Genomic DNA, 22,927 nt, shown 5'->3' on the forward strand with positions numbered 1-22,927 from the left:
AGAGGATAACATTTTTCAAAACGTCATCCAAGAAACGTTTTTCTCTTAAAAGACAAATCCGGGACACCGTGAACTGGATTTTCAGTGAGCAAATGTTGGTTTACTACATCAACGTTTTCCGGGATGCTTTTTGGCCACATGGGAAATTGGCGCCTCCAACCACAATCAGAAGCGAAGAACAAAGTCAGGAAACAAAACAGAGAGCACAGCAGAAGCTGCTTGAGAACATTCCAGGTGAGGCCTAGGTTCTGATCCTGAAACGTACAGAGACACAAAGGGAACTAACTTTATTAAGGCGGTTTTCATTTATATCTCTCAGAAAACGTTATTTACGTTGAAAAAAAAATAGTTTTTTTTCTTTTAAAACTTGTCCCTTGCTAAGAAATTATACTGAGAATCTTAATGAGAACAGTAGTGGTTGTAATGCTTTCTTTAATTAGAAAAACGTTTTAGAACAGATAACAAGTTTTGTGCTTTAAAAATCCTGCCGGAGTAACACTGTTTAGAGAGGTTACTTTTTAATTGGGTAGCAACGTATTCAAATTGTAATTTGTATAAATGCCTGATGTCGAAAACTTCTAAATAGACTTATTTTCTCTTTAAACATTTGAGACAACTGATCGTTCGTGTCCCTCCTGCCCCAGTGCCTTTATTTGTTGCGGGTACACCGTGTCCTGTCTCCTTCACTGAATATGCGTGGATTGTAAACTTTTTGTCAGTAGTAGCACAGAATGTAAACCTGATTTTTCAGATACGCTTCAGAGCCTCGTTGGACAGCAAAATGCCCGGCATGGTATAATAAAAATCTTCAACGCACTGCAGGAAACAAGAGCCAATAAGCATCTGTTATTTGTGAGTAATTGAAAGGCAACCAGAGGATTTACTGTTAATTCAGTTTTACGTTTCTCTTCACATGTGGGGGTTGCATACTTAATCGTTCTTGTTACTTATAACTCTCACCCCATTTATGTACTGTGCTTCATTGTCATCTGACTGTTCAGTTCAGTTTGGTAAAAGAAAAGGGAAAAACCATGCCTCCAGCGCGCAGTCCGTCCTTCTCTCAGACCAGATGCGCATCACCTTTTTGTGTGACTGCTTAGTTTTCGTACTTCAGCAAAGCAGACTGTTTCCAAGTCGTCTGATTATAATGTTAAATATGAGATACTGTTGATGGTGTGACATGGCAAGGAGACCCTGAAATGAATCAATCTGATATTAAATGGAGTTCATATGAGTTCCCTTCATTTGAGAGTGAGTGGTTCGTGGAGAATCATCTTAGACCTAAAATTAGACTTTTCTCTTAGACATAGGCGTGTACCCTTAGAGAAAAACCCCACATTTTTCTACTTTTTTTTTTTTTTCCTCTTTCTTGGTTTAGGTGCTGATGGAATTGCTGCTAATTGAGCTGTGTCCTGAGCTGAGAAGTCATTTAGATCAGCTGAAAGCTGGCCAAGTCTGAGACTGCACAAACAAACCACCAGAGAAATGTCTGTGTAACAATAGACATGAAATATTTTCCTCTTTTCCGCAGAGGGCTTGATTGAGACCATATTGATTTTTATGTTAGTTACCTCCCTCTAGTTTCGTGGGAAGTGAGCGGAATTGGTTGGGGAGGGAGAACTTGATGCTGTCACAGGTAACAGAAAAACACACTTCTGTTAATTATTTTTATTTTAATAATAATATAAGTTCAACACACTGATTGAAATACAGATGTTAATATGTGATAAGAACTTAGGAAATATTTTAAATATTTATGAGAACTGTTTTGTTTTAAAATGAAGAACTATGAATACTGTACAGTTACTTTCCTCACTGAGGACTCTGAACATTCCTCTATTATTTCATGTGTATTGAAGAACATTGTTGTGCAATGCTTTGTGTAAAGTTCTTGTGAAAATTTTTTTGTCTTTATTTTTACCAAAGATTTCCCATAGTTTGAAGCATTTGAAGCAATAAAATATAAAAATGAATCACAGAGCTCTATGATATTTAAGGTGCTTACGTCTCAAAAAACTGAGGTTAAAATACATCAGGCAGTTCAAATATTTATCGAGTAATTTTTTTGTTTTGTTTGGCAAAACCATTGTGCACCTAAGGATTTCTCCAAGGAGGTATACAGTTGGCTGCCTTCCTCCAGACACAGAATGAATATGTGAAAAAATCTGATTTTTAGTGTGAATGAGAAGAGCCAAATTAGTGCTTGAAATGATGTGTTCGGGAGAGTGGGATAGGAGCCGGGCTTTGAAGGGTGGGCAGGAATGAGATAGGGAAACACAGGTGGGAAGGGACTTAAGGGACTTTGGGGACTTGATTATATCATCAGGTCTTGTGGACTCGTGGGGCGTTAGGTGAGATCCAGGGTATGGGTGTTTTGTTATCAATAGTGGGGCCATGAACAAGTCACTTAATAAACATTCACCATCTATCATGCAGTGATAATAAAACACTTGCCTCTCTGTAGCCCCCAGGAACATTGAAAGCAAAATAATGGGCAAAAATTCAGTTTGAAATCCATGAAAGAAAACTACTGTATCTATACTCAAGTGGTACTGATTATGGCATTACTAGATCATACCTGCCAAGTTCTCGATGTGAAACATAAGTTCTAAAAGGTAAACGATTAAAAATTAGTACACCAAATTTTATCTTTGGGATTCTTTTAGTCACGGCTCTTTGATCCTTTTTTTTTTTTCAAACCAGGATGATATTTGATCCTTGAGAAAAAAACCAAAGTTGGCTGTTTGTATGAGTAAGAATTATCTTTCACAGGGATGTAGAAAAGACACATTCAGATAAGAGAAGCAAATGAAATCACCAAGCCTCAGGATGTCATCGTAACACAGTTACTGGTAATGTCCACCTTGTGTGTAATTAAACCATAGCAGATACAAGTGTCCACTGCAAGTGAGAAAAATAACTATTTTGACTCCTCAGTCTTTCTTGAAGGTAAATTTCAACTTCGTCATGAGCTATCAGCTATAAGGAATCTTAGAAGTTTTGTTTTGTTTTTTTGTTTTAAGATTAATGATCTGGAAGCCTCAACTCAACGTGAGTTAAAGAGTGAGACTCCACTCACAGGTCAAGGTGTGTGCCACGGTCTGCAGCAGTGGTAGTTTGCAAGGGCTCGTCTGTGCCAGAAGTACCCCCTTTATGGTAACTACAGTAAACTGAAATTTTGAATTCTGTGTCGGATTTACTGAAGACACTTAAGCATAGCATATTACCACATATGACGCGAGTCAAATTCCTACACTGGGGATTTCTCAGACCTGTGTTTTAATGGCAGTCAAAAAAGTGGTCTCTGGGATGAAGGAAGATTCGCTTATCTATCAAGTGTGCTGTTAAAACCAACAAGCACTGCCTTATTACATTCCACTTTTCGGATTCTTACAGGCTTAAGGGACTGGATTAAGTGTGGAGAAAAGAATACTAGTTGGGGATTTAGATCTTCCGATGGTTGAAGGAATACCATGTATGGATGGTATTAGGAGCAGAGCAAGTGGGCTTATATTGTAGAAGAGATGTAAGCTAGGTAGTGTGAAATCTTACAAAGGGTTTGATGTATTGAATCACGTTCCTGGAGGAAATGAGGGAGTCTTCAGTAGAGAATTTAAAAGAAAAGGATTAGTTTTCAGGAATGGTTTAAGTTTATCCGTCTTAAGAGATTTAAGAGAGAAGTATGTGATCGTTGAGGGCATCTCACAGACCTAAGTCTGTTGAAATTGCTTTCCTTTTTACAGAGTGGCAAAATGAAGTTCAAGTAACATAGACAAAGCGGAACATGAGACAAGAGCAAGTAATTTTCTACCATACATACTTCTTTAGTGCCTGATGCCTACGGATTAATTGTACTAAGATGAGATCCTGTTTAAACCCACTTTCAGAAAGGATGGTAGTGATTTATAAAATAAAGCCACATCAGTGTATGCTTACAGGAAGGTGTTGATAAGGTATCTTTAAGACATTGTTTTCAGGGGCGCCTGGGTGGCTCAGTCGGTTAGGCGTCCGACTTCGGCTCAGGTCACAATCTCATGGTTCGTGAGTTCAGGCCCCGTGTCGGGCTCTGTGCTGACTGCTCAGAGCCTGGAGCCTGTTTCAGATTCCGTGTCTCCCTCTCTCTCTGACCCTCCCCCGTTCATGCTCTGTCTCTCTCTGTCTCAAAAATAAATAAATGTTAAAAAAAAAATTAAAAAAAAAAAAGACATTGTTTTCAGTGTATCTGTTTCAGACATGTATTGCTATACAGTCTTCTCCATGTGGATCCTATTATTTGTATTATCAGCTTTTATCTTTATGGACCTCATTAATGCAAGGAAAGCCTAATTAAAAATTTTAACATATTTAGATTCAGTTCTTATATTGAGAGATGATTTGAAATTTTTTTCACATTTTACTTTGCTTTGAAATGAATCTTAAGGTTTTTTTAATCTAGCAAATGAGTCTAAGCACAAAGAAACATCTCTCTTAACTGATTATCTTATCGGGAATATAGCAGTTGTCTTATTCATTAAGATCTTTAAGGGAAGATTCTAAGCAGTTTCTTAAACCTACTTTTTTTGAAGTTTATAATAAATTAGCCAACTATTTAGAAGAATTTCTTTTAAGAATACAAGATGTCCCAAACGACTTAGTACAGTCTTAGCTTTAATTGCTTTGGAAGTATAAATGCTACACAATTAAAGAACATTATTTGAAAGTTTCTTTAAATTCTTTTTAATAGTTTTATGAATCTTAAAGATTTTTTTTTTTTTAATTTTTTTTTTTCAACGTTTATTTATTTTTGGGACAGAGAGAGACAGAGCATGAATGGGGGAGGGGCAGAGAGAGAGGGAGACACAGAATCGGAAACAGGCTCCAGGCTCTGAGCCATCAGCCCAGAGCCCGACGCGGGGCTCAAACTCACGGACCGCGAGATCGTGACCTGGCTGAAGTCGGCGCTTAACCGACTGCGCCACCCAGGCGCCCCATTAAAGATTTTTTAATGTTTATTTATTTGTGAGAGAGAGAGAGCGCATGCAAGCAGGGGAGGGTCAGAGAGAGAGGGAGACACAATCTGAAGCAGGCTCCAGGCTCTGAGCTGTCAGCACAGAGCTTGACGCGGGGCTCAAACTCACAAACCGCGAGATCATGACCTGAGCTGAAGTCAGATGCTTAACTGACTGAGCCACCCAGGTGCCTCTTAAATTTAAAAATTTTTAATGAAAAACAACAAATTAAAATTAATAATCCAAAATTCACAAAACTAAGTGAGGGTCAAAGAAATTTTAAAGAGTTAAGCCTTCAGTGTGTTTTTATAAGTTTGTAGCATTTATACTTTTGAAGTTATTAAAGCTAAGACTGCACTAAGTCTTTTAGACACTCTGTATTTTTAAAAAAAAGATAATTTCCTTTAGGGAGTGTTTTTCTCTATTTGATATGATCTAGGCCAGTCTGTAGGCAAAGAGCTGGATCTTTAAGGACTCATTTAGCAATCAGATCCTATACCTAAGGTTTTGAATTATAAAATTACAGATGTAAGAACAAAGGTAACATGTCATCAGAATACCCAGGATATTGTAACTTGGGATGCAGAAAATAACCAAACAGCATAGTGACTATAAAAACACACACCATTCTAAGGTGCCAGGGTTGATGGTCTTTGTTGAAACGCATTATGATCTAAATTCTTTGATGTATAAGTAAACAGTGAAGTTCATCTGCCAATGCAGGGTTCAGACGGCACGCCTTAAAATCAGAGAGAGAGAGAGAGAGTCAGTTATATTTAGATACATTTTGAATTGTTGGGTCTTTCTTTTTTTCTTCCTTTTAAAAAATTTTTTTTTTTAAGAAGTACAATGATTTTAAGGTAATTTCTTAAGATTCATTTCTGTTTTGATTTCTTGATTAAGGAAGTTCAAATTAGCCTCTGCAAAACAGATCACCCTGAAAATTACCATGCTATTGGCACTTGAAAGAGAAAATTTTATCAGTGCCAAGAATAAAGGGAATTTAATGGTAGCATTCTATGTTAGCAATTATTAAAATAAGTAACATGGAAAGCATTAACATTTGGCCTCAAACTCGCTATTATCTTATTATATGAATAGCAGCATCTATGAGAATCGTACTTTAAAGTAACATTTTGTTACGATAAATAGCGTTAAGTAACAGTGCATGTAACTACATAGAACGTCAGGAATCTGGAAGAGACATCTGCGATCATCATCTCATCCAGACCGCACTCCATGCAGTAAGTGTCCCTTCAGTACCCATGACAGTTTCCCTTCAGTACCCATGACGGTTGCTCACTAGATTGCTCACTAGTTGCTTGGTTACTAAGTCACCATCTTATAGGAAACCTTTTGTTTTTGTTTATTTTCCAAACAGTTGTATTAGAAGATCCTGCTTTGTACTCAGCTTAAGTTTCCTTCCAAATGCATTAGAAGCAGTAAAGGTCCTAGGAGAATATGTAAAGCTGGTTTCATGGAGATCCTGGGGGGCAAGGTGGTTGGCAGTCACCATCCTGTCGGTGGCAGAGCTGAGAGCAAGTGTGGGTCTCCTGACTGTAGGCCCCCTGTCTCCACACCAGCCAGGGCCTTAGCTTTTCCCCCTGCCTAACACACTGCCATTGGCTATCATTCTGCTCCCCGCCCCTGCTGTTCCTTTTCTGTAGGACAGCCTTTCAGTCTGGTGAAGATGACTGTCTGGACTCCTGTCCTTTTGTTTCTAAATAAAATACTCAATTTATGCTCATGGGACAGGATTCCAGACCCTTCACTGGCCTACTACTTTGGAATCTTCTCCCTTGTTAAAAGCATCTCCTGTAAAAGACAATGGCCCAAATTGAATACTGCGGATATTTTCTCCCATCTTGGGAAAAACACTTTTAAGGTTGCAGTCTGTTTGTTTTGCTGTTTTATTTAGGATGAACATATACCACATTTCAGGATTTTGTTGACCCAGAGTTTTCCCTGCTTCTGTTTATTTGGAAAAGACATGAAGGATAACACAGAATTTGAAATTGACTTCGTTTGGAAATCAGTATAATACAGAGAACATTTAGATTTTGTAAAAAGTTGAAGACAACGATTTTTCATACTAACAGAATGGTGTAATGGTAAATATCTCAGTTGAATTTGTGTACTGTGTTCCTATATTTATGTATTGATATGGGCTTAATGCTGTGGAAATTTTAATTTCAAACAAATTAATTTAGGGGTTCCAAAAGTTGCCTGAACATTGGAGTCCTCGGGAGAGCTTTCAGCAAATACACTTGGGTTGCACTCTCAGAGAACATGATTTAATTGTTCTGAAATAAGACTTGGGCTTTGGAATTTGTTAAAAATACCCAAGTGATTTTAATATGCAGAGAAGGTTGAGAACCACTGCTGTTAAATGGTCAGATTCAGGCAGAGGACTCGGAAAATTGTTCCTTGCCTTGTTCACCTGCTCCAGCTAAACAATTTGTGCACTCCATGAATTGCTTTATAAGTTTTAATAAGGTATAATTCTACTTTGGACTTCATGGATGTCATCGACCTAAGACATGCAGTTTGTGTGTGTGTGTGTGTGTGTGTGTGTGTGTGTGTGTGTGTGTGTTTATTTTTTTAAAACTTTACTTGCAGTTACTATTCATGATGATTCCCCCCCTTTCTCACTCCCTTCCCACTTTCTAAGTTGCTTGATTTTAGAGGTGAAATCCATTTGGGAGCTAATCCAAATGGATTAAAACAAGGAAAGTCTTACTTCAAGTGATCACCTCAAACTCATGACTGAGTTTGGGTAGTGTGCAGAAAGTGTGGTTGATGTCATGCATAAAAAAAAAAAAAATTAAAAACTAGATTTCAGAGTGCCTGGGTGGCTTAGTTGGTTAAGTGTCCAACTCTTGGTTTTGGCTCAGGTCATGATCTCACAGTTCGTGAGTTCGAGCCCCGCGTCAGGCTCTGTACTCTCAGCTTGGGATTCTCTCTCTCCCTCTCTTTCTGCCCCTCCCCTGCTTGGATGCTTGCTCGCTCTCTCTCTCTCTCTCAGGTTTTGTTTTTTTTTTTTTAAGTTTATTTATTCTATTTCATTAAGGTACTAGAATGAGAATAGGTTCATACTTCTGGTTAGAAGGAGGCATGAATACTCTGGCTATAAGGTCTTGGTGCTGGCCCTTAGGCTCCAGAGGGTGGCAGGGTGAGAGAGAATAATTTGCATCAAAATGGAACTTTTATCATCTGAGTTTAATTATGCTAATAGGAATCTGGCAGAACTGTCTGCAAATAATCCACGTGTCTGACAACCTCTCCTAGACAGATTATCTGTGCAATAATTAAGTAGGAAAAATACTAATCCATAAAGATGTTCAAGTCTTAACTAAAAACTCAGCAATTTCTATTTGAGTCAATGTTGTTTGTGTTCAGGCTTCCTTACTTTAGAATAGTAGTGTTTCGCTGTCGCTTCATCCTTTGTGACCCCCAAGCCAAGCTGAAGACATCGGGCGTGGTAGAAAGATGCCATGGCCATGCCTCTGGTGATGAATTCCGGGAGACAGTCCGTGACCCGGGCTATCGTAGGGATGTCATGAACTTCATCGTAGTCAGCAATCCTGTGGCGACATTTAATTGTGACGTTAAAAAGGACATGAGTTCTAGTTTACATTTTTACAAATTGCATGTTCAGAAGTGGTGCCCAAAGTAATTTCCCTATTTCCACCTGTTTGAGAACTAAGTTGTTTGTGGTATTTGTTTTGTGGTGAAGGGTAAATAAAACCGCCAGTTAAAACCAAGGGAAGAGGAGCTAACAAAGAGTTTACTTCACAGCTTCTCTATAATCATACTTGTCAGTCAGGCTTAATAACCACTAGAAAACACAAAAGTTTATTTTCTTATAGTAATAATATTTAAAAAAATTTTTTTTAATATTTATTTTTGAGGGAGAGACAGCATGAGTGGAGGAGGGACAAAGAGAGAGGGAGACACAGAATCCGAAGCAGGCTCCAGGCCCTGAGCTGTCAGCACAGAGCCCAATGCGGGGCTCGAACCCACAAACTGTGAGATCATGACCTGAGCCGAAGTTGGATGCTTAACCAACTGAGCCACCCAGGTACCCCATAATAATAATATTTTAAACTTAATAACACCTTGCAGATTTAAACAATGGGGGAAAAGCATTTTCTATTTCTTTGAATCGTTTATTCAAACATTGACCTTAAATTTGGACTTCAGTCACATAGGATCAGAAAACATATCAAGAAACTTACACATCTATCTTTGTTAAAAAGTGGGCAAAAAAAGTCCTCCTTCATAACCCTGACACAAGTCTGGAGGGTTGTGTGAAAATGGGATCTACTTAACCTCATGTCACCCGTGATATTATGAGGAATAGGAATGTGGACAGTAATGGAAAGTTTGACAGATTTTAAAGTCTTGGTTTTAACCAGATGGGCACTTAGACTTTAGGGACTTTGGGGACCACACTTGTAAGTGACCTGCTCCCTGGGAGCCATGATGTTGGGCAGAGGGTGGAACCAAGTCCTTCAGGCAACATTGTGGATGACTGCCCCACACTGGGTGAGGGAAGAGGGGGTCCCAGGGGCTCTGTCAGGCATTATTGGGAGGGAAATACATCAGCATGGCCTTACAGCCTCTCTAGGGGACATCCACATCTGTTTTTCCTGGTATATTGCTTTTGTACATTATGAGTAAATAAATGTGGGGAAAGTACGTGGGCTCAGAGAAGAGAATCTCCATATATTTTATAAGGTGTTAATATTGGCATCTCTTAAACCATTCTCATTTTACAATCTTTATCAAGCTATCTTGCAATTGTGCAGTCAATAGAACATGTGGCTGAAGAGTCTGAAGAAATTAAAACATATTTAATAAGCATTCTGATGTGCTAAGCTATGTTAAGTACTTTATATGCACTATGTTAGTAATCCTATGGAGGTGTTTTCTTCTTTATAAAAAAGGAAATTCATGCCCCCCAAAGTCAAACGTGATTAAGATCATCAGCTGGTACACAGAGTGAATAACACTGAAATCCTGAAGACTGATAGCACAGAATTAGACTCTTCCAAAATCTAATGAAATGTAACGGGTGAGTCGTCAGTTGCACTTGCCACATTTCAAGTGCTCACTAGCCGTCATTTCCAATATTGTAGCAAGTTCTATTGAACAGACGTGGCATAGAACATCTGGGAGGAGGTTTTGGAAATACTTTTATCCAGTTTATTTACCTTTTGGAAAATGTAACACACTTAGTAAAAAATTTCATCTTATAGTAATACTCCACGAGATTCCCTTGAGCATAGACGTTTCCACGTTCTGCCGCTTCCCTTAAGCACTGCAAGGCAGCTTCAGGGTCCTGGCGGATGCCTTGTCCGTAAAAATACATCAGCCCAAGTGCACCCTGGGACTCCAGATTTCCATTGCCACACGCTTCTGAATGCCAATAAAATGCCTAAGAAAAAGCACAATTTCATCTTTGTTACCCACCAGGCAAAATTATAAGGGAATACCGGAAAGAAAGAAAAAATCTCTAATTATGAGATAGTGTGCATAACTTATCTCTAGGAAACAGTTTGAGCACCTTGTGTGTGTTTCAGGTGAGCACCAGTTTCACATATCCAAAAGAGAGGTTAGAGGTCACAGCCTAGCCAGTTCAGCTGTCATAGGATTCAAGATTTTCTGATGTTTCCCGAGGAAGGATCAGGAAGGTAGGAGGTAGGAACCAAGTGTCTGCTAGGCTCTGAGACACCCTGCAATGAGGCCCAGCAGGGAGAGGAGAGCTGCTCATGGCGAGATCTCAGAGGTGGCGCCTGTCGATCCCAGGCAGCCGAGATAAAAGCTGCATGTGGTTGCAAGCCCATTTGCTCAGTACTCAGCTACAGTGACTTTGAATTGGCTCAAAAAATTATTTCCAAGTGGCTGCTTAGTTATCCAAAGAAGGTCTTGTTCAGGTGGTGTTTCTTGTGAGTTTGTTCTTCATGCCTCTTAAAAGTAGCACGTGGCCCTACGTTTCCTCCAACCCGTACGATTTCTTGGAAAATGTTTCAATCATTGATGATTAAAGAGATTGTATTTATGCAAAAGTCTTAAATGGATTTAATTTTTAACTCATTTTCGTGTGTATTTTACTTACTAGCATCATTACTTTCTCAGAACAAATTAATTTATTCACATAATAGGATTTGGGCCATATTTTAGGACTCTCTCAGCTTTCGTGGTATAAAATATTTTGTACGTGTGGCTTTTTATAGTGTAGAAAGTGCTCTCACATCCGTGGAATCCTTTGGTAGAGGTAGGGAAAAGGTAGACCATAGATGAGTAAAGGGCAAAATGAGCCTTGAGATCCCAAACTGTAAACTTTCTTTACACTTTAAAGAAATGTAAGAGATCTTTAAAACTAGACACTCATTCTTTACCACCCTCCCTTCAGAAAAGAAATTATTATTAATTTCTGAAATAAATATTAATCTATGTGTGGTGCTGGCATTAAAAACAAATAGATCAGTGTTACCTTTTCTAATTCTTTGGGTTCTTTTGTGGAATAATATAATCCTAGGATACTTTGAGCTTTCACACTAGCTTTTGGATTTCCATTGTCTGCAGCAAAAAGCCACAGTCTAAAAGAAAAAAGGGCAAGTTACTCTTTGTGTCAGCATTTGATTAAAAAGAAAAAAAAAAACAACACTTGTTTTCAGGTAAGACTACCTTTCAGCTTCCTCATCTGATCGTTTGACACCTTTCCCTTCATAATAAGCTCTTCCAAGGTTGTAGGCAGCTGCAAATTGTAGGTGTCTTGCTTTGGGACATGGAGAATGGATGATTTTCTTCATGTATTCCACTCCTTTTTCCTTCCACAAAGGAAAAGAACAAACAAAAAAACCCCAGTTTTTAGTTTTACCCAAACTAAATTCTTTTTCCCAGTATGGTGTAAAAGTCTTCTTCCTGTGACATGATGTTTGATGTCATGGGTCTGTGCCCAGGCAGACAGTTGCCCTTTAGTCTGCAGAGCTGGAAATAAGGGAGGAGGGGTGGGACAGGGAGGGAAGGGAAGAAGGAAGGGTATATCTCCTGCGTAGGCATTCCCAGAGCTCTGAGATCTAAAGGATATAAGGCATTTCCCTCATGTTTTAGCTTCCGCAGTTGGATTATGTTTCAATATGATTTCTTTTTTCTCTCCTCCCTTCTACCTTATAGCCCTTATTCTGGATGGGCATAGTTTTTAGAACTTATCAACGTACAAGAATAGCTGTAACTTCTTCCACATTTACAATCAGAGTACACTTGTGAGCCCCAAATACTATGTTCTTCCTTCAAGCACACTAAGTATGCTCAGTGATAATTTACATACAACATGCTATTCATATGACATCTGCATAGTCACAAAGAGCACACAGGAAGATGTTGCCCCCTCCAAAAAATCCATCAGACGCAGACTGTCAAACATCATTCCCAAGAAGAAAATGTTTGACGATCAAACCCATTTTCTATACACTGCATTCTAGCTTTTATCCTTCACTGCTCTCTCCAAGTTCTGTTGCTGGCTAAATACCACAGTGATAGAAGATAAAGGTGTTTGCTTTTTAGTGAGTCCCAATTTATAGAGATTTGTCTTTGTGAATGTGTGACATACATATTTACCTTTTTTTCCTTTTTTTTTTTTTTTTTACCTTTTTAAAAATATTTATTTATTTTTGAGAGACAGAGCCAGGGAGGGGTCGAGAGAGAGAAGGAGACTCAGAATCTGAAGCAAGCTCCAGGCTCTGAGTGGTCAGCACAGAGCCCAATGCAGGGCTTGAACTCATGAACAATGAGATCATGACCTGAGCCAAAGTTGGACGCTTAACTGACTGAGCCACCCGGGCACCCCTTTGCCTTTTTTTCTAAACCTAATAGTAAGAGGGAATTTACTGGTGGTCGAGTGAGTTGGTTGTGTAAATCCTTCCACAGATAGCAATGACTAAATCTGGAGCAAACGTTAAAAACATTTTTTTTTTTAAGACACTGGAAAGTTTACCAGAGCATATGCAAGCCAGAGGAGAGATTACTCTTAAAAACTGCAGCTGGAAGTGATCCATGAAGTTCAGTGAACCTCAGGCGGGATAAACATGAAGTAGATTTCCCAGGCATACATCATGGTCAAAGAAAGTGGCCTGAGAAAAATGACACATGATGTACAGGAGAACAACTATATAATTAGTATTTAAGAAGACTGAAGTCATGCCATGCATCTTTTCTGACCGTAGAGTATGAAACTAGAAATAAATCACAAGAAAAAATAGGGGAAAAAACACATGGAGGCTAAACAACATGATACTGAACAACCAATGGGTCAACAAAGCAAAGAAGAAATCAAAATATGTGGAGACAAATGAAAATGAAAACACAACAAAATCTTGGGACACAGCAAAGGCAGTTCTCAGAGGAAAATATGTAGTGATACAGGCCTACCTCAAGAAACAAGAAAAAGCTCAAACAATCTAAACTTGTATCTAAGGGAACTTGAAAAAGAAGAACAAAGCCCAAGGTAAAATGATGTAAAAGGAAGGAAATGGTAAAGATCAGAGCAGAAATAAATGACATAAGAGACAGGAAAAAAAAAAAATCAATGAAACCAAGAGCTAGTTCTTTGAAAAGATAAACCTATACCAACAAATGGGACAACCTTGAAGAAATGGATAAATTCCTGGAAACATACAATCTTCTGAAACTGAATCAAGAAGAAATAAATCTGAATAGGTTGATTACTAGTAATGAAACTGAATCAGTAATTAAAAAAAAAAAAAAACTAACAAAAAAATAAAAGTCCAGGAACTGATGGCTTTATAGGTAAATTCTACCAGACATTTAAAGAAGAGTTAAAACCTATTCTCCTAAATGATTCAAACAACAGAAGAGGAAGGAAAGGTTCCATATGCATTCTGTGAAGCCAGCATTGCCCTGATACCAAAACCAGACAAAGACACCACAAAAAAAAGAAAACTATAGGCCAAGATCCCTGATGAACATAGATGCAAAACTCAACAAAATATTAGCAAGCTGAATCCAACAATACGTTAAAAGGATCATTCACCACAATCAAGTGGGATTTATTCTGGGGATACAAGGATGGTTCAGTATTTACAAATCAACCATGTGGTACGCCACATCACCAAAACAAAGGATACAAATCATATGATCATCTCAACAGATGCAGAAAAAGCATCTGATACAATTCAACATCAATTCATGATAAAAACTCTGAACAAGGTAGGTTTAGAGGAAACATACCTCAACATAATAAAGACCTATATGAAAAACCCACAGCTGACATCTTACTGAATGTGAAAAACACAGCTTTCCCTCTAAGATTAGGAATAAGACCAGGATGTCCATTCTCGCCACTTGTATTCAACATGCTACTGGAAGTCGTAGCCACAGCAATCAGATAAGAAAAAGGAGTATTCATTTTGGTAAACAAGAAGCTAAACTATCACTATTGGAAGATGACTGTGATACTATACATAGAAAACCTAAAGGCTCCATCAAAATAATAAGTGAATTCAGTAAATTTGAAGGAGATAAAATTAATGCTCTGAAATCAGTAGTATGTCTATATACTAATAAGGTAACAGAAAGAGAAATTAAGAAACTACACTTATAACTGTACCAAAAAGAATACAATGCCTAGGAGGTTAACCAAAGAAGTGAAAGACCTGTACTGTGAAAACTATAAAACATTGATGAAAGAAATTGAAGATGACACAAACAAATGGAAAGATACTCCATGCTTCTAGATTTGAAGAATTAACATTGTTAAAATGTATATATATTTAAAAATATTTTTTAATATTTATTTATTTTTGAGAGAAAGAGTGTGAGTGGAGGAGGGGCAGAGAAACAGGGAGACACAGAATCTGAAGCAGGCTCCAGGCTCTGAGCTGTTTGCACAGAGCCTGACATTCGGCTCGAACTCATGAACTGTGAGATCATAACCTGAGCTGAAGTCAGTCGCTTAACCAACTGAGCCACCCGGGTGCCCCATCTTTGTTAAAGTGTACATTGCACAAAGCAATCTATAGAGTCAATGCAATACCTATCAAAATACCAACCGCATTTTTCACAAAATTAAAAAATTACTAAACTTTGCATGGAACTGCAAAAAACCCTGAAGAGCCAAAGCAACCTCAATAAAGAACAAAACTGGAGGTATCACAATTCCAGATTTCAAGGTATACTATGCAAAGCTGTAGTAAAGCGGTATGGTAGTGGTATGTAAATAGACACATAGATCAATGGAACAGAAGAAAGAACCCAGAATTAAACCTACAATTATATGGTCAAATAATCTATGACAAAGGAGACAAGAATATACAATGAAAGATAGTCTCTTCAATAAATGGTGTTGGGAAAACTGGACAGCTACATGTTAAAGAATGAAACTGGACCACTTTCTGATACCATACACAAAAATCAACTCAAAAGGGACTAAGGACTTAAATGTGAGATCTAAACCCATAAAGTTCCTAGAAAACAGGCAGTGATTCTAGCATTCGCCATAGAGACATTTTTCTAGATATGTCTCCTAAGGCAAGGAAAGCAAAACCCAAAATAAACTATTGGGACTACATCAAAATAAAAAGCTTTTGCAGCACAGTGAAGGAAACCACCACCAAAACAAAAAGGCCAAAAACCTACTCAGTGGGAGAAGATATTTGCAAATGATACATCTGACAAAGTTAATATCCAAATATATAAAGAACTTAGCCAACTCTCTCTCTCTCTCTCTCTCTCTCTCTCTCTCTCTCTCTCTCTCTCACACACACACACACACACACACACACACACACACACACACAAATAATCCAAGTAGAAAATGTACACAGGACCGTTTTTCCAAAGAAGACATACAGATAGCCAACAGACACATGAAAAGATGCTCAACATCACTCATCATCAGGGAAATGCAAATCAAAACCACAATGAGACATCACATTGTCAGAGTGGCTAAAATAAAAAAGACAAGAAGTAACAAGTGTTAGAATGTAGAGAAAAAGAAACCCTTGTTCACTGTTGGTAGGAATGTAAATTGGAACAGCCAGTGTGCAAAACAGTATAATTTCAAAAAATTAAAAATAGAAATACCATATGATCCATTAATTCAACTACTGGGTATTTACCCAAAGATAACGAAAACAGTAATTTGAAAGGATCTATCCACTTCTTTGTTTATTGCAGAATCATTTACAATAACCAAGATATGGAAGAGTCCACTGATTGATGACTGGGTAAGGAAGATGTGGTACATATATATATGTATGTATGTACACACACACACACACACACACACACACACACACACACACAGGCATATCACTCAGCCATAAAAAGAGGATGGGACTGTGTCATTTGTAACAATGTGGATGGACCTAGAGGGTATTATGCTAGCTAAGTGAACTAAGTCAGACTGAGAAAGATAAATACCATATAATTTCATTCATATGTGGCATCTAAAAAAATGAATAAATAAGAGGCAGAATCAGACCTGTAAATACAGAGAACAAACATATGCTTCGTGGACGGGAGGGGGTGGGGGAATGGGCAAAATGGGTGAAGGGGAGTGGGAGATACAGACTTCTAGTTATGAAATGTCACAGGAACGAAAGGCATAAGGAATATAGTCACTGATATTGTAATGCCGCTGTGTGGTTACAGATGTAGCTACTTTTGTGATGAGCATAGCATAATTGGTAAACTTGTCTAATCACTGTGCTGTACACCTGAAACTAATGTAATATTGTCAACTATACTCAAAGGCACAGACTTCCAGTTATAAATAAGTTCTGGGAATGTAATATACAGCATGGAGCCTATAGTTGACAACACTGTGTTATATATTTGAAAGTTGCTATGAGAGTAGCTCTTAAAATTTCTATTCATAAGAAAAGTTTGTAACTATGTGAGGTGATGGATGTCAACTAGCTTTATTGTGATAATCATTTTTCAATATATACTTATATCAAATTATGTCATACAACCTAATATGATATATGTCAATTACATCTCAAAAACACTGGTGGGGGGAGGAGCAAGGCAATTAATGAAGGCCAGAAGATTTGACAGTAGCATTTTTTTAAGTTTATTCATTTTGAGAGGGAGCGAGTGGGGGAGGGGCAGAGAGAGAGGGAGAGAAAGAATCCCAAGTCTGACAGTGCAGATCCCAATGCAGGGTTCAAACTCACAAACTGTGAGATCATGACCTGAGCCAAAACCAAGAGTCAGTTGTTCAACCGACTGAGCCACCCAGGTGCCCCAAGAATAGCATTTTTTTTTTAATTTTTTTTTTCAACATTTATTTATTTTTGGGACAGAGAGAGACAGAGCACGAACGGGGGAGGGGCAGAGAGAGAGGGAGACACAGAATCGGAAACAGGCTCCAGGCTCTGAGCCATCAGCCCAGAGCCTGACGCGGGGCTCGAACCCACAGACCGCGAGATCGTGACCTGGCTGAAGTCGGACGCTTAACCGACTGCGCCACCCAGGCGCCCCAAGAATAGCATTTTTAAAGTGTGGAAAAGAAAAACTCAACCAGCAAAAACAATTCATCAAAAGTGAAGGCAGATTAAAGACATTTTTAAACATTAAAAAAAAATTTTTTTTAATGCTTATTTTTGAAAGAAAGAGCATGAGCAAGGGAGGGCAGAGAGAGAGGGAGTCACAGAATCCCAAGCAGGCTCCAGGCTCTGAGCTGTCAGCACAGAGCCCAAAGCGGCGCTCGAACCCACAAACCATGAGATCATGACCTGAGCCGAAGTCAGACGCTCACCCGGCTGAGCCACCCAGGCGCCCCTAAAGACATTTTTAGATGATCAAAATCAGAGATAAATGATCATCTGCAAACTGTACTATAAGAAATTCCCTTCAAAGGAAATTCTTCAGGTCAAAAGGAAAGGAATATGGTGACAAATGGCTACTCAGGTTGACAGGAAGGAATGAAGAGTTCTAGAAATGGTAAATATGTAATAAATATAAAAGGATACACGTATATATACATGTGCATATAATTTATTATCCTCTTAATTTCTTCAAAAGATATATGACTAAAGCAAAAATTATAACACTTTTATATTTGGAGATTTATAATATGAATTTAAGTATAGCGTGACAAAGATTGGGGGTGGGCGGGTCAATGAAAGCATACTTATTCAAGGTTCCTATATTTTACCTGAAGTAATTCCATATAAACTCCTTGTCTGTTGTGATAAATTAAAAGTGCATATTGTAATCTCTAGAGCAACTACTAAAAAGAGTATATATAAGTAGAAAATAAGTAAATTAAAAATGTGACCAAACCGTTCCATCACCATTTCTCACACATGTGAAATTTTATGACATGGTAAATACCCATATATCGATGTATGTCTGTTTCTGGACTCTTTTGTTCTTTTGATCTTTGCCTATTCCTGAACAAAACCCACCTTGCTTTAAATACTACATATAAATATTTGGATTTTTGTTCTTTCATATGAATTCTAGAATCAGCTTGCCACATGCCATAAAAAATCTTGTAGGAAATTTGATTCCGATTGCATTTAATATGTGAAGTTAAATCTGGGGAGTGGGTTAGAGGGGCTCCTGGGTGGCTCAGTCTGTTCTGCGTCTGACTCTAGTTTTTCGCTCAGGTCATGATCTCATAGTTTGTGAGTTTGAGCCCCACATTGGGCTCTGCTGACAGTGTAGAGCCTGCTTAGGATTCTCTCTGTCCTCTGCCTCTCCCCCACTCACTCTCTGTCTCTCTCTCAAAAATAAATAAGTAACATTTAAAAATTATTTTAAAAATCTAGGGAGTGGATTAGAGGACAGACATCGAAACGTATTGTGTCTAGAAAACAGAAGCACAGTTGCCTGATGAGTCCATAGACTGAATTTCCTAAGTCAAATTTCCTGCAATCTGGCGCTAAATTACACTCAAATGTTTACTGCCTTATGCTAAAGAAAGGGTTTAAAAACCTTTTTAGAATTCTGTGAGATGGGGAAAGCAAAGCTAAAACAGGTGAACTTGTCCTCACTGCAATTTTATCTCAGCCAAAACTTTGTTGCTTTATTCATTCCCTGCCCCCTCCCCCCCAAAGCTATTTCCAGTTTCCATTTGTAGCTGCCCTAGGTGTTGGAGCCCACATGTGATTACCATTCTCTATGGGGTAATAATGACCTTTGAATGCTCCCTGAAGAAAACAGGTCAAATCTACCACACAAAGCATATATGGTTGAACCAGAGTCTGGACCAAATTAGTATCAAGAACATTGGTATGTTAATAAAGTGATAATAATGAAAAGAGATATTTGCCCCTTTACTGTGAGTTAAAGGTATTATCAAGCCAGTGTAATTCTAGGTGAGAATTACAGCGGCCATCTTCCTTTGCTCCGCTGGCCTCCACATGTAATCACATTCGAGCCATTCTCTTTGGGAGTTGCCATATGCCAATGCATTGAACCTGCCAACTTCCCTGGTTCCTCTACTTCTTCATGTCCTTAATTCTCACCTTTTAGGCTTATTCTGCGTCTGTCACCATACTCATCCCTTCATTCCTCTTTCCCTCCTTGACACTCATTTATCTGGCAGATAAACCATTTCTCTGCCTACTCAGATGCACTCAAGCAGCTGCACATGGCTGGGAAAAAACACAGCCATGGCGATAGGTCCTCCTGACCACAGATTTCAGAGTGAGCTCTCAGCCCTGGCAAACAATACCATCAGTTTGCTGCCTCAGTTTTCTCTCCCACTTAACCTGGCAGGGAAGAGAACTATTTCAAACTTTATCCTGTCTCTTCACACTTCCGCTGCCCCTGTCCTTTCCCTCATTCTCAGCTCATGCTTCACCTTTTGAAATTTTTTATTTATATTTTTATAAAAACATGGGGTGATTCATGACTTTGTGAGTCATCCTTGCATGCAGGGACTATGCTAATTTTCTCTGTCCTTCCAGTTTTAGTGTACATACTGCTGAAGCGAGTACGTGGCTTTGCTTTTATGTCACTGAGAAAATAGAAAATCAAGAGAGACACTGAATCTGTGAATTTACCTAACTCATCGTTTTCCCTTCTCTGCTAGATCTTGTGTATCAACTTACAAATACACTGTGGTATCTCTGGACCGGGGAGGACCCTCCCTCGAGTCCATGACCTCGTTAGTGCACATGCATTTGTTCTGCTATATGACAAAACTCAGTGCTTATGCCCAACTCCTCACCTCCATGCGTCTCCTCGGCCCACTCTGACCTTGGTCCCTTCTCCCTCCACTGAAAAGCCTTTTGTCAGGGTCTCCGAGGAGATTCGTCTTAAGTGTGCCTAACAGTAAGCGCTCAGTTTTCATTATACTCACCTCAACAGAATTTGAGACAGATGATTACTCCCTCCTTGAAACAGTTTCATCATCTGACTTCCAGATCACCACACACTCCTCAACTTCCTCTATTCTCCCTGCTCCTTCTCATTCTCTTTTGCTGGCTATTCTTTCCCCTCTGACCATTAAATATTGGAGGGCTCCCCATCTCTGTCCCTGGCCTTTTCCTCTTCTCTGCGTTCACTCGTTCAGCAACTGCATCCAAATCTGGTGCCATAACTACCAATGGTCCACCGAGACCCCCCACCCCCGCCCCGATTTCTCTCGTCCTGACTGCATCACTGAGCTCCAGACTCTCTACTTGACATCTCTGCACAGGTGACTTAACACATACTTCAAAAGTTAGGTTTTCTTGTCACGTCCCAAACCTGCTCCTTCCTCAGTCGTCCCATTGTTGTTAAATGGCAATATCACCCTTGATCCCTCCCCTTATTTATTATTTATTACTCCTGGCCCTCTCCCAGTCCATTAGAAGGCCTGTATCCTCTTAAGAGTATATTCTAAATCTCTCCACTTTTCTGTATTTCCACGAATGGTACTTTAGTTAAAGTGGTTTTATCTGAACCCCAGTGGCTTCCCAATTGGCTTCCTGCTTCTACTCCTGCTTCCATTCAGTCCATTCCCCACACAACAGACAAAATGATTTCTTTTAATGGAAATCATATTGATTTTCCTCCCTTTCAGTGTTTTCACATTATATTGATCACACAAGCCAAACTCTTGGCCCTCGTTTTCCAAGTCCCATGTGGTTTGGCCCCGTCTCACTGGTTTGACTACACTCCAGTTTTCCCTCCTTCCTCAGGCCTTAACACTAGCTATTTCCTCTACCTGAATGTGATTCCCCAGACCTACATACATGGTCTCTCCCTCTTGTTACTCAGTTCTTAATTCAAGTGTCAGACAAAATGATGGAACAACACAGGGAGGAAAACTATAATCCCAGAATGAAATGTTGAGGAATGACCAATGACTGGGAAGTTGATAGAAGTAGGAAAGTCAGTGGAGTGGAGGAGAGCTCATGGCTGGAAAATGAATTGGGGGGTGAAAATGATGCCAACTCCACCTTTGAGCACATTGGGATAGGGAAGGAGAGCCCTCGACCTACAGAGAGGTGGTTATGGGAGAGCTAAGTTTCCAATGAGGCAAGGAAGGGAAAGAAATAGTCTGAGAAAAGCCTGAGGATTTGCCAGCTGGAAAGTTTAGGAGGGAGGGCAGCCGTAAGAACAGGAGAGGAAACAGAAAGCAATATGGAGTCGAGAATACGTAAGAAGACAAATGACCAGAGAGGCATACGTTGTGTGTAGCGGCCAGAGGTGATACAGCTGTGACGCTTGGTGGGACCGAGTGAAGTCAGGGTTCCAGATGGAATTCCGATGTCTAGTTCAGGTACAGTCACAGTGGGTTGGCCTCATGATGCCTGGTGAAGCCCCCCATGTCGGCAGACACTGCAAACTTGGGACTCGAATGAGGGTTTGGAAGGGCAGTTATTGCTTTTGAAACCGAAGAATTTACCAAGTAAATGTTACTTTATATGGGCCTCTAGGTGTCCAACTAGCTGGCTGTCCATTGGGAACACTCCAAATCATGCCCTTCTTTGGACCTTCAACGTTGAAGTCTTTGGATGGACGGGACGTAATCAGATTTGTATTTTGGAAAGATGGCATTAGTGGCAGTTTGAGTAACGAGTCTGGGGCCAGCGCAGAAGCTGGGGATCTACTACTGAAATAACCCAGGTAATGGGTTATTCCTGGGAGCCTGAACTGGAAGAGAGGGAGTGGGAATAAAGGACTGGGGACAGATCTGAAAGATATTCAGGAGATAGTATGAGTAGGTCAGTATGACCCGTGAAAAAGATTTTATTTCTGCTTTGAGAAAGACAGTCTCTGGTTTGGGCTTTTACCTGTAAGTGGCTATTTCTAAGTTATAAGGAAACATAATTCCTAGTATTTTTTTTTAAAGGTTTTCATTATGAATAAGTCCTGGGCTTTATGAAATGCTTTTTCAATACATACTAAAACCATCATATGGTGTCTTACTTAGGCTACTAAAGTATTATATTCATAGAGTTCCTTAGGTTGAATTGTTAAATTTCTGGGCTAAGTTTTACTTGGTTATGATACTTCATTCTTCTAAGGAAGTATTGATTTTTTCTTGTAACAAGGGCAAATATTTTATTATCTTAACAGCTATTACCATACTTTTTCTTACATAGGATCTTACTCTAGAAAAGTCCTTTGAAAAAGCCTTTTGAGGTGACTCTGATAACAATGTGGTCAGCAAGGGGCCACAAGATCAGTCAATAAATATGATTGAGCATCTACTGTGGTTCTGGCCCTGTTCTAAGTCTCTAGGGGATTGAGTCGTGAGCAAGACAGTTGAAACCCCCTGATTCTGTAGAGCTTACATTCCAATTAGAGATAAAGAAACTAAACAGGTAACAAATAACTAAGGTAATCATTAAAGTTCGTGAAGAAAGGAAAGGGTGTTGATTTTGATAATATGGCCACAGAAATCCTCTCCAGGGAAGTAACATGAGGGAAAGGCAAAAGAGGAGATGACTCAATTACTCTGT

General features: G+C 39.1%; 2 protein-coding genes and 1 non-coding gene across 9 annotated transcripts in view; 1 reads left to right on the plus strand and 2 right to left on the minus strand.

Annotated features, from left to right (window-relative positions):
* The window catches only part of SNX25 (sorting nexin 25), a 131,767-nt gene extending 129,794 nt beyond the window's left edge, over window positions 1–1,973 (plus strand). For both annotated transcript variants that reach the window (XM_047855152.1, XM_047855154.1), the window contains exons 17-19: window positions 53–234; window positions 752–852; window positions 1,379–1,973. In XM_047855152.1, the coding sequence (XP_047711108.1) occupies window positions 53–234; window positions 752–852; window positions 1,379–1,459 (364 nt within the window). In that variant the 3' untranslated portion in view covers window positions 1,460–1,973. The remainder of the gene's footprint in view (window positions 1–52; window positions 235–751; window positions 853–1,378) is intronic.
* LRP2BP (LRP2 binding protein) overlaps window positions 171–22,927 on the minus strand; it is a 39,658-nt gene continuing 16,901 nt past the window's right edge. For 5 of the 6 annotated variants that reach the window (XM_047855160.1, XM_047855162.1, XM_047855159.1 and 2 more), the window contains 6 exons: window positions 11,682–11,824; window positions 11,488–11,593; window positions 10,205–10,428; window positions 8,398–8,572; window positions 5,614–5,727; window positions 171–254 (listed from right to left, as the gene is read on the minus strand). In XM_047855160.1, coding sequence (XP_047711116.1) covers window positions 5,662–5,727; window positions 8,398–8,572; window positions 10,205–10,428; window positions 11,488–11,593; window positions 11,682–11,824 — 714 coding nt within the window. In that variant the 3' untranslated portion in view covers window positions 171–254; window positions 5,614–5,661. Of the gene's footprint in view, window positions 255–1,072; window positions 1,195–5,613; window positions 5,728–8,397; window positions 8,573–10,204; window positions 10,429–11,487; window positions 11,594–11,681; window positions 11,825–22,927 lie in introns of those variants that run through there. The other variant, XM_047855161.1, reaches the window with a different exon arrangement.
* On the minus strand, window positions 19,863–19,969 carry LOC125165041 (U6 spliceosomal RNA). Its single transcript, XR_007151945.1, has one exon. It is a non-coding gene; the product is annotated as a U6 spliceosomal RNA (small nuclear RNA).

Source organism: Prionailurus viverrinus, chromosome B1, assembly GCF_022837055.1.
Source record: "Prionailurus viverrinus isolate Anna chromosome B1, UM_Priviv_1.0, whole genome shotgun sequence".
NCBI classification, from domain to species: Eukaryota; Metazoa; Chordata; class Mammalia; order Carnivora; family Felidae; genus Prionailurus; species Prionailurus viverrinus.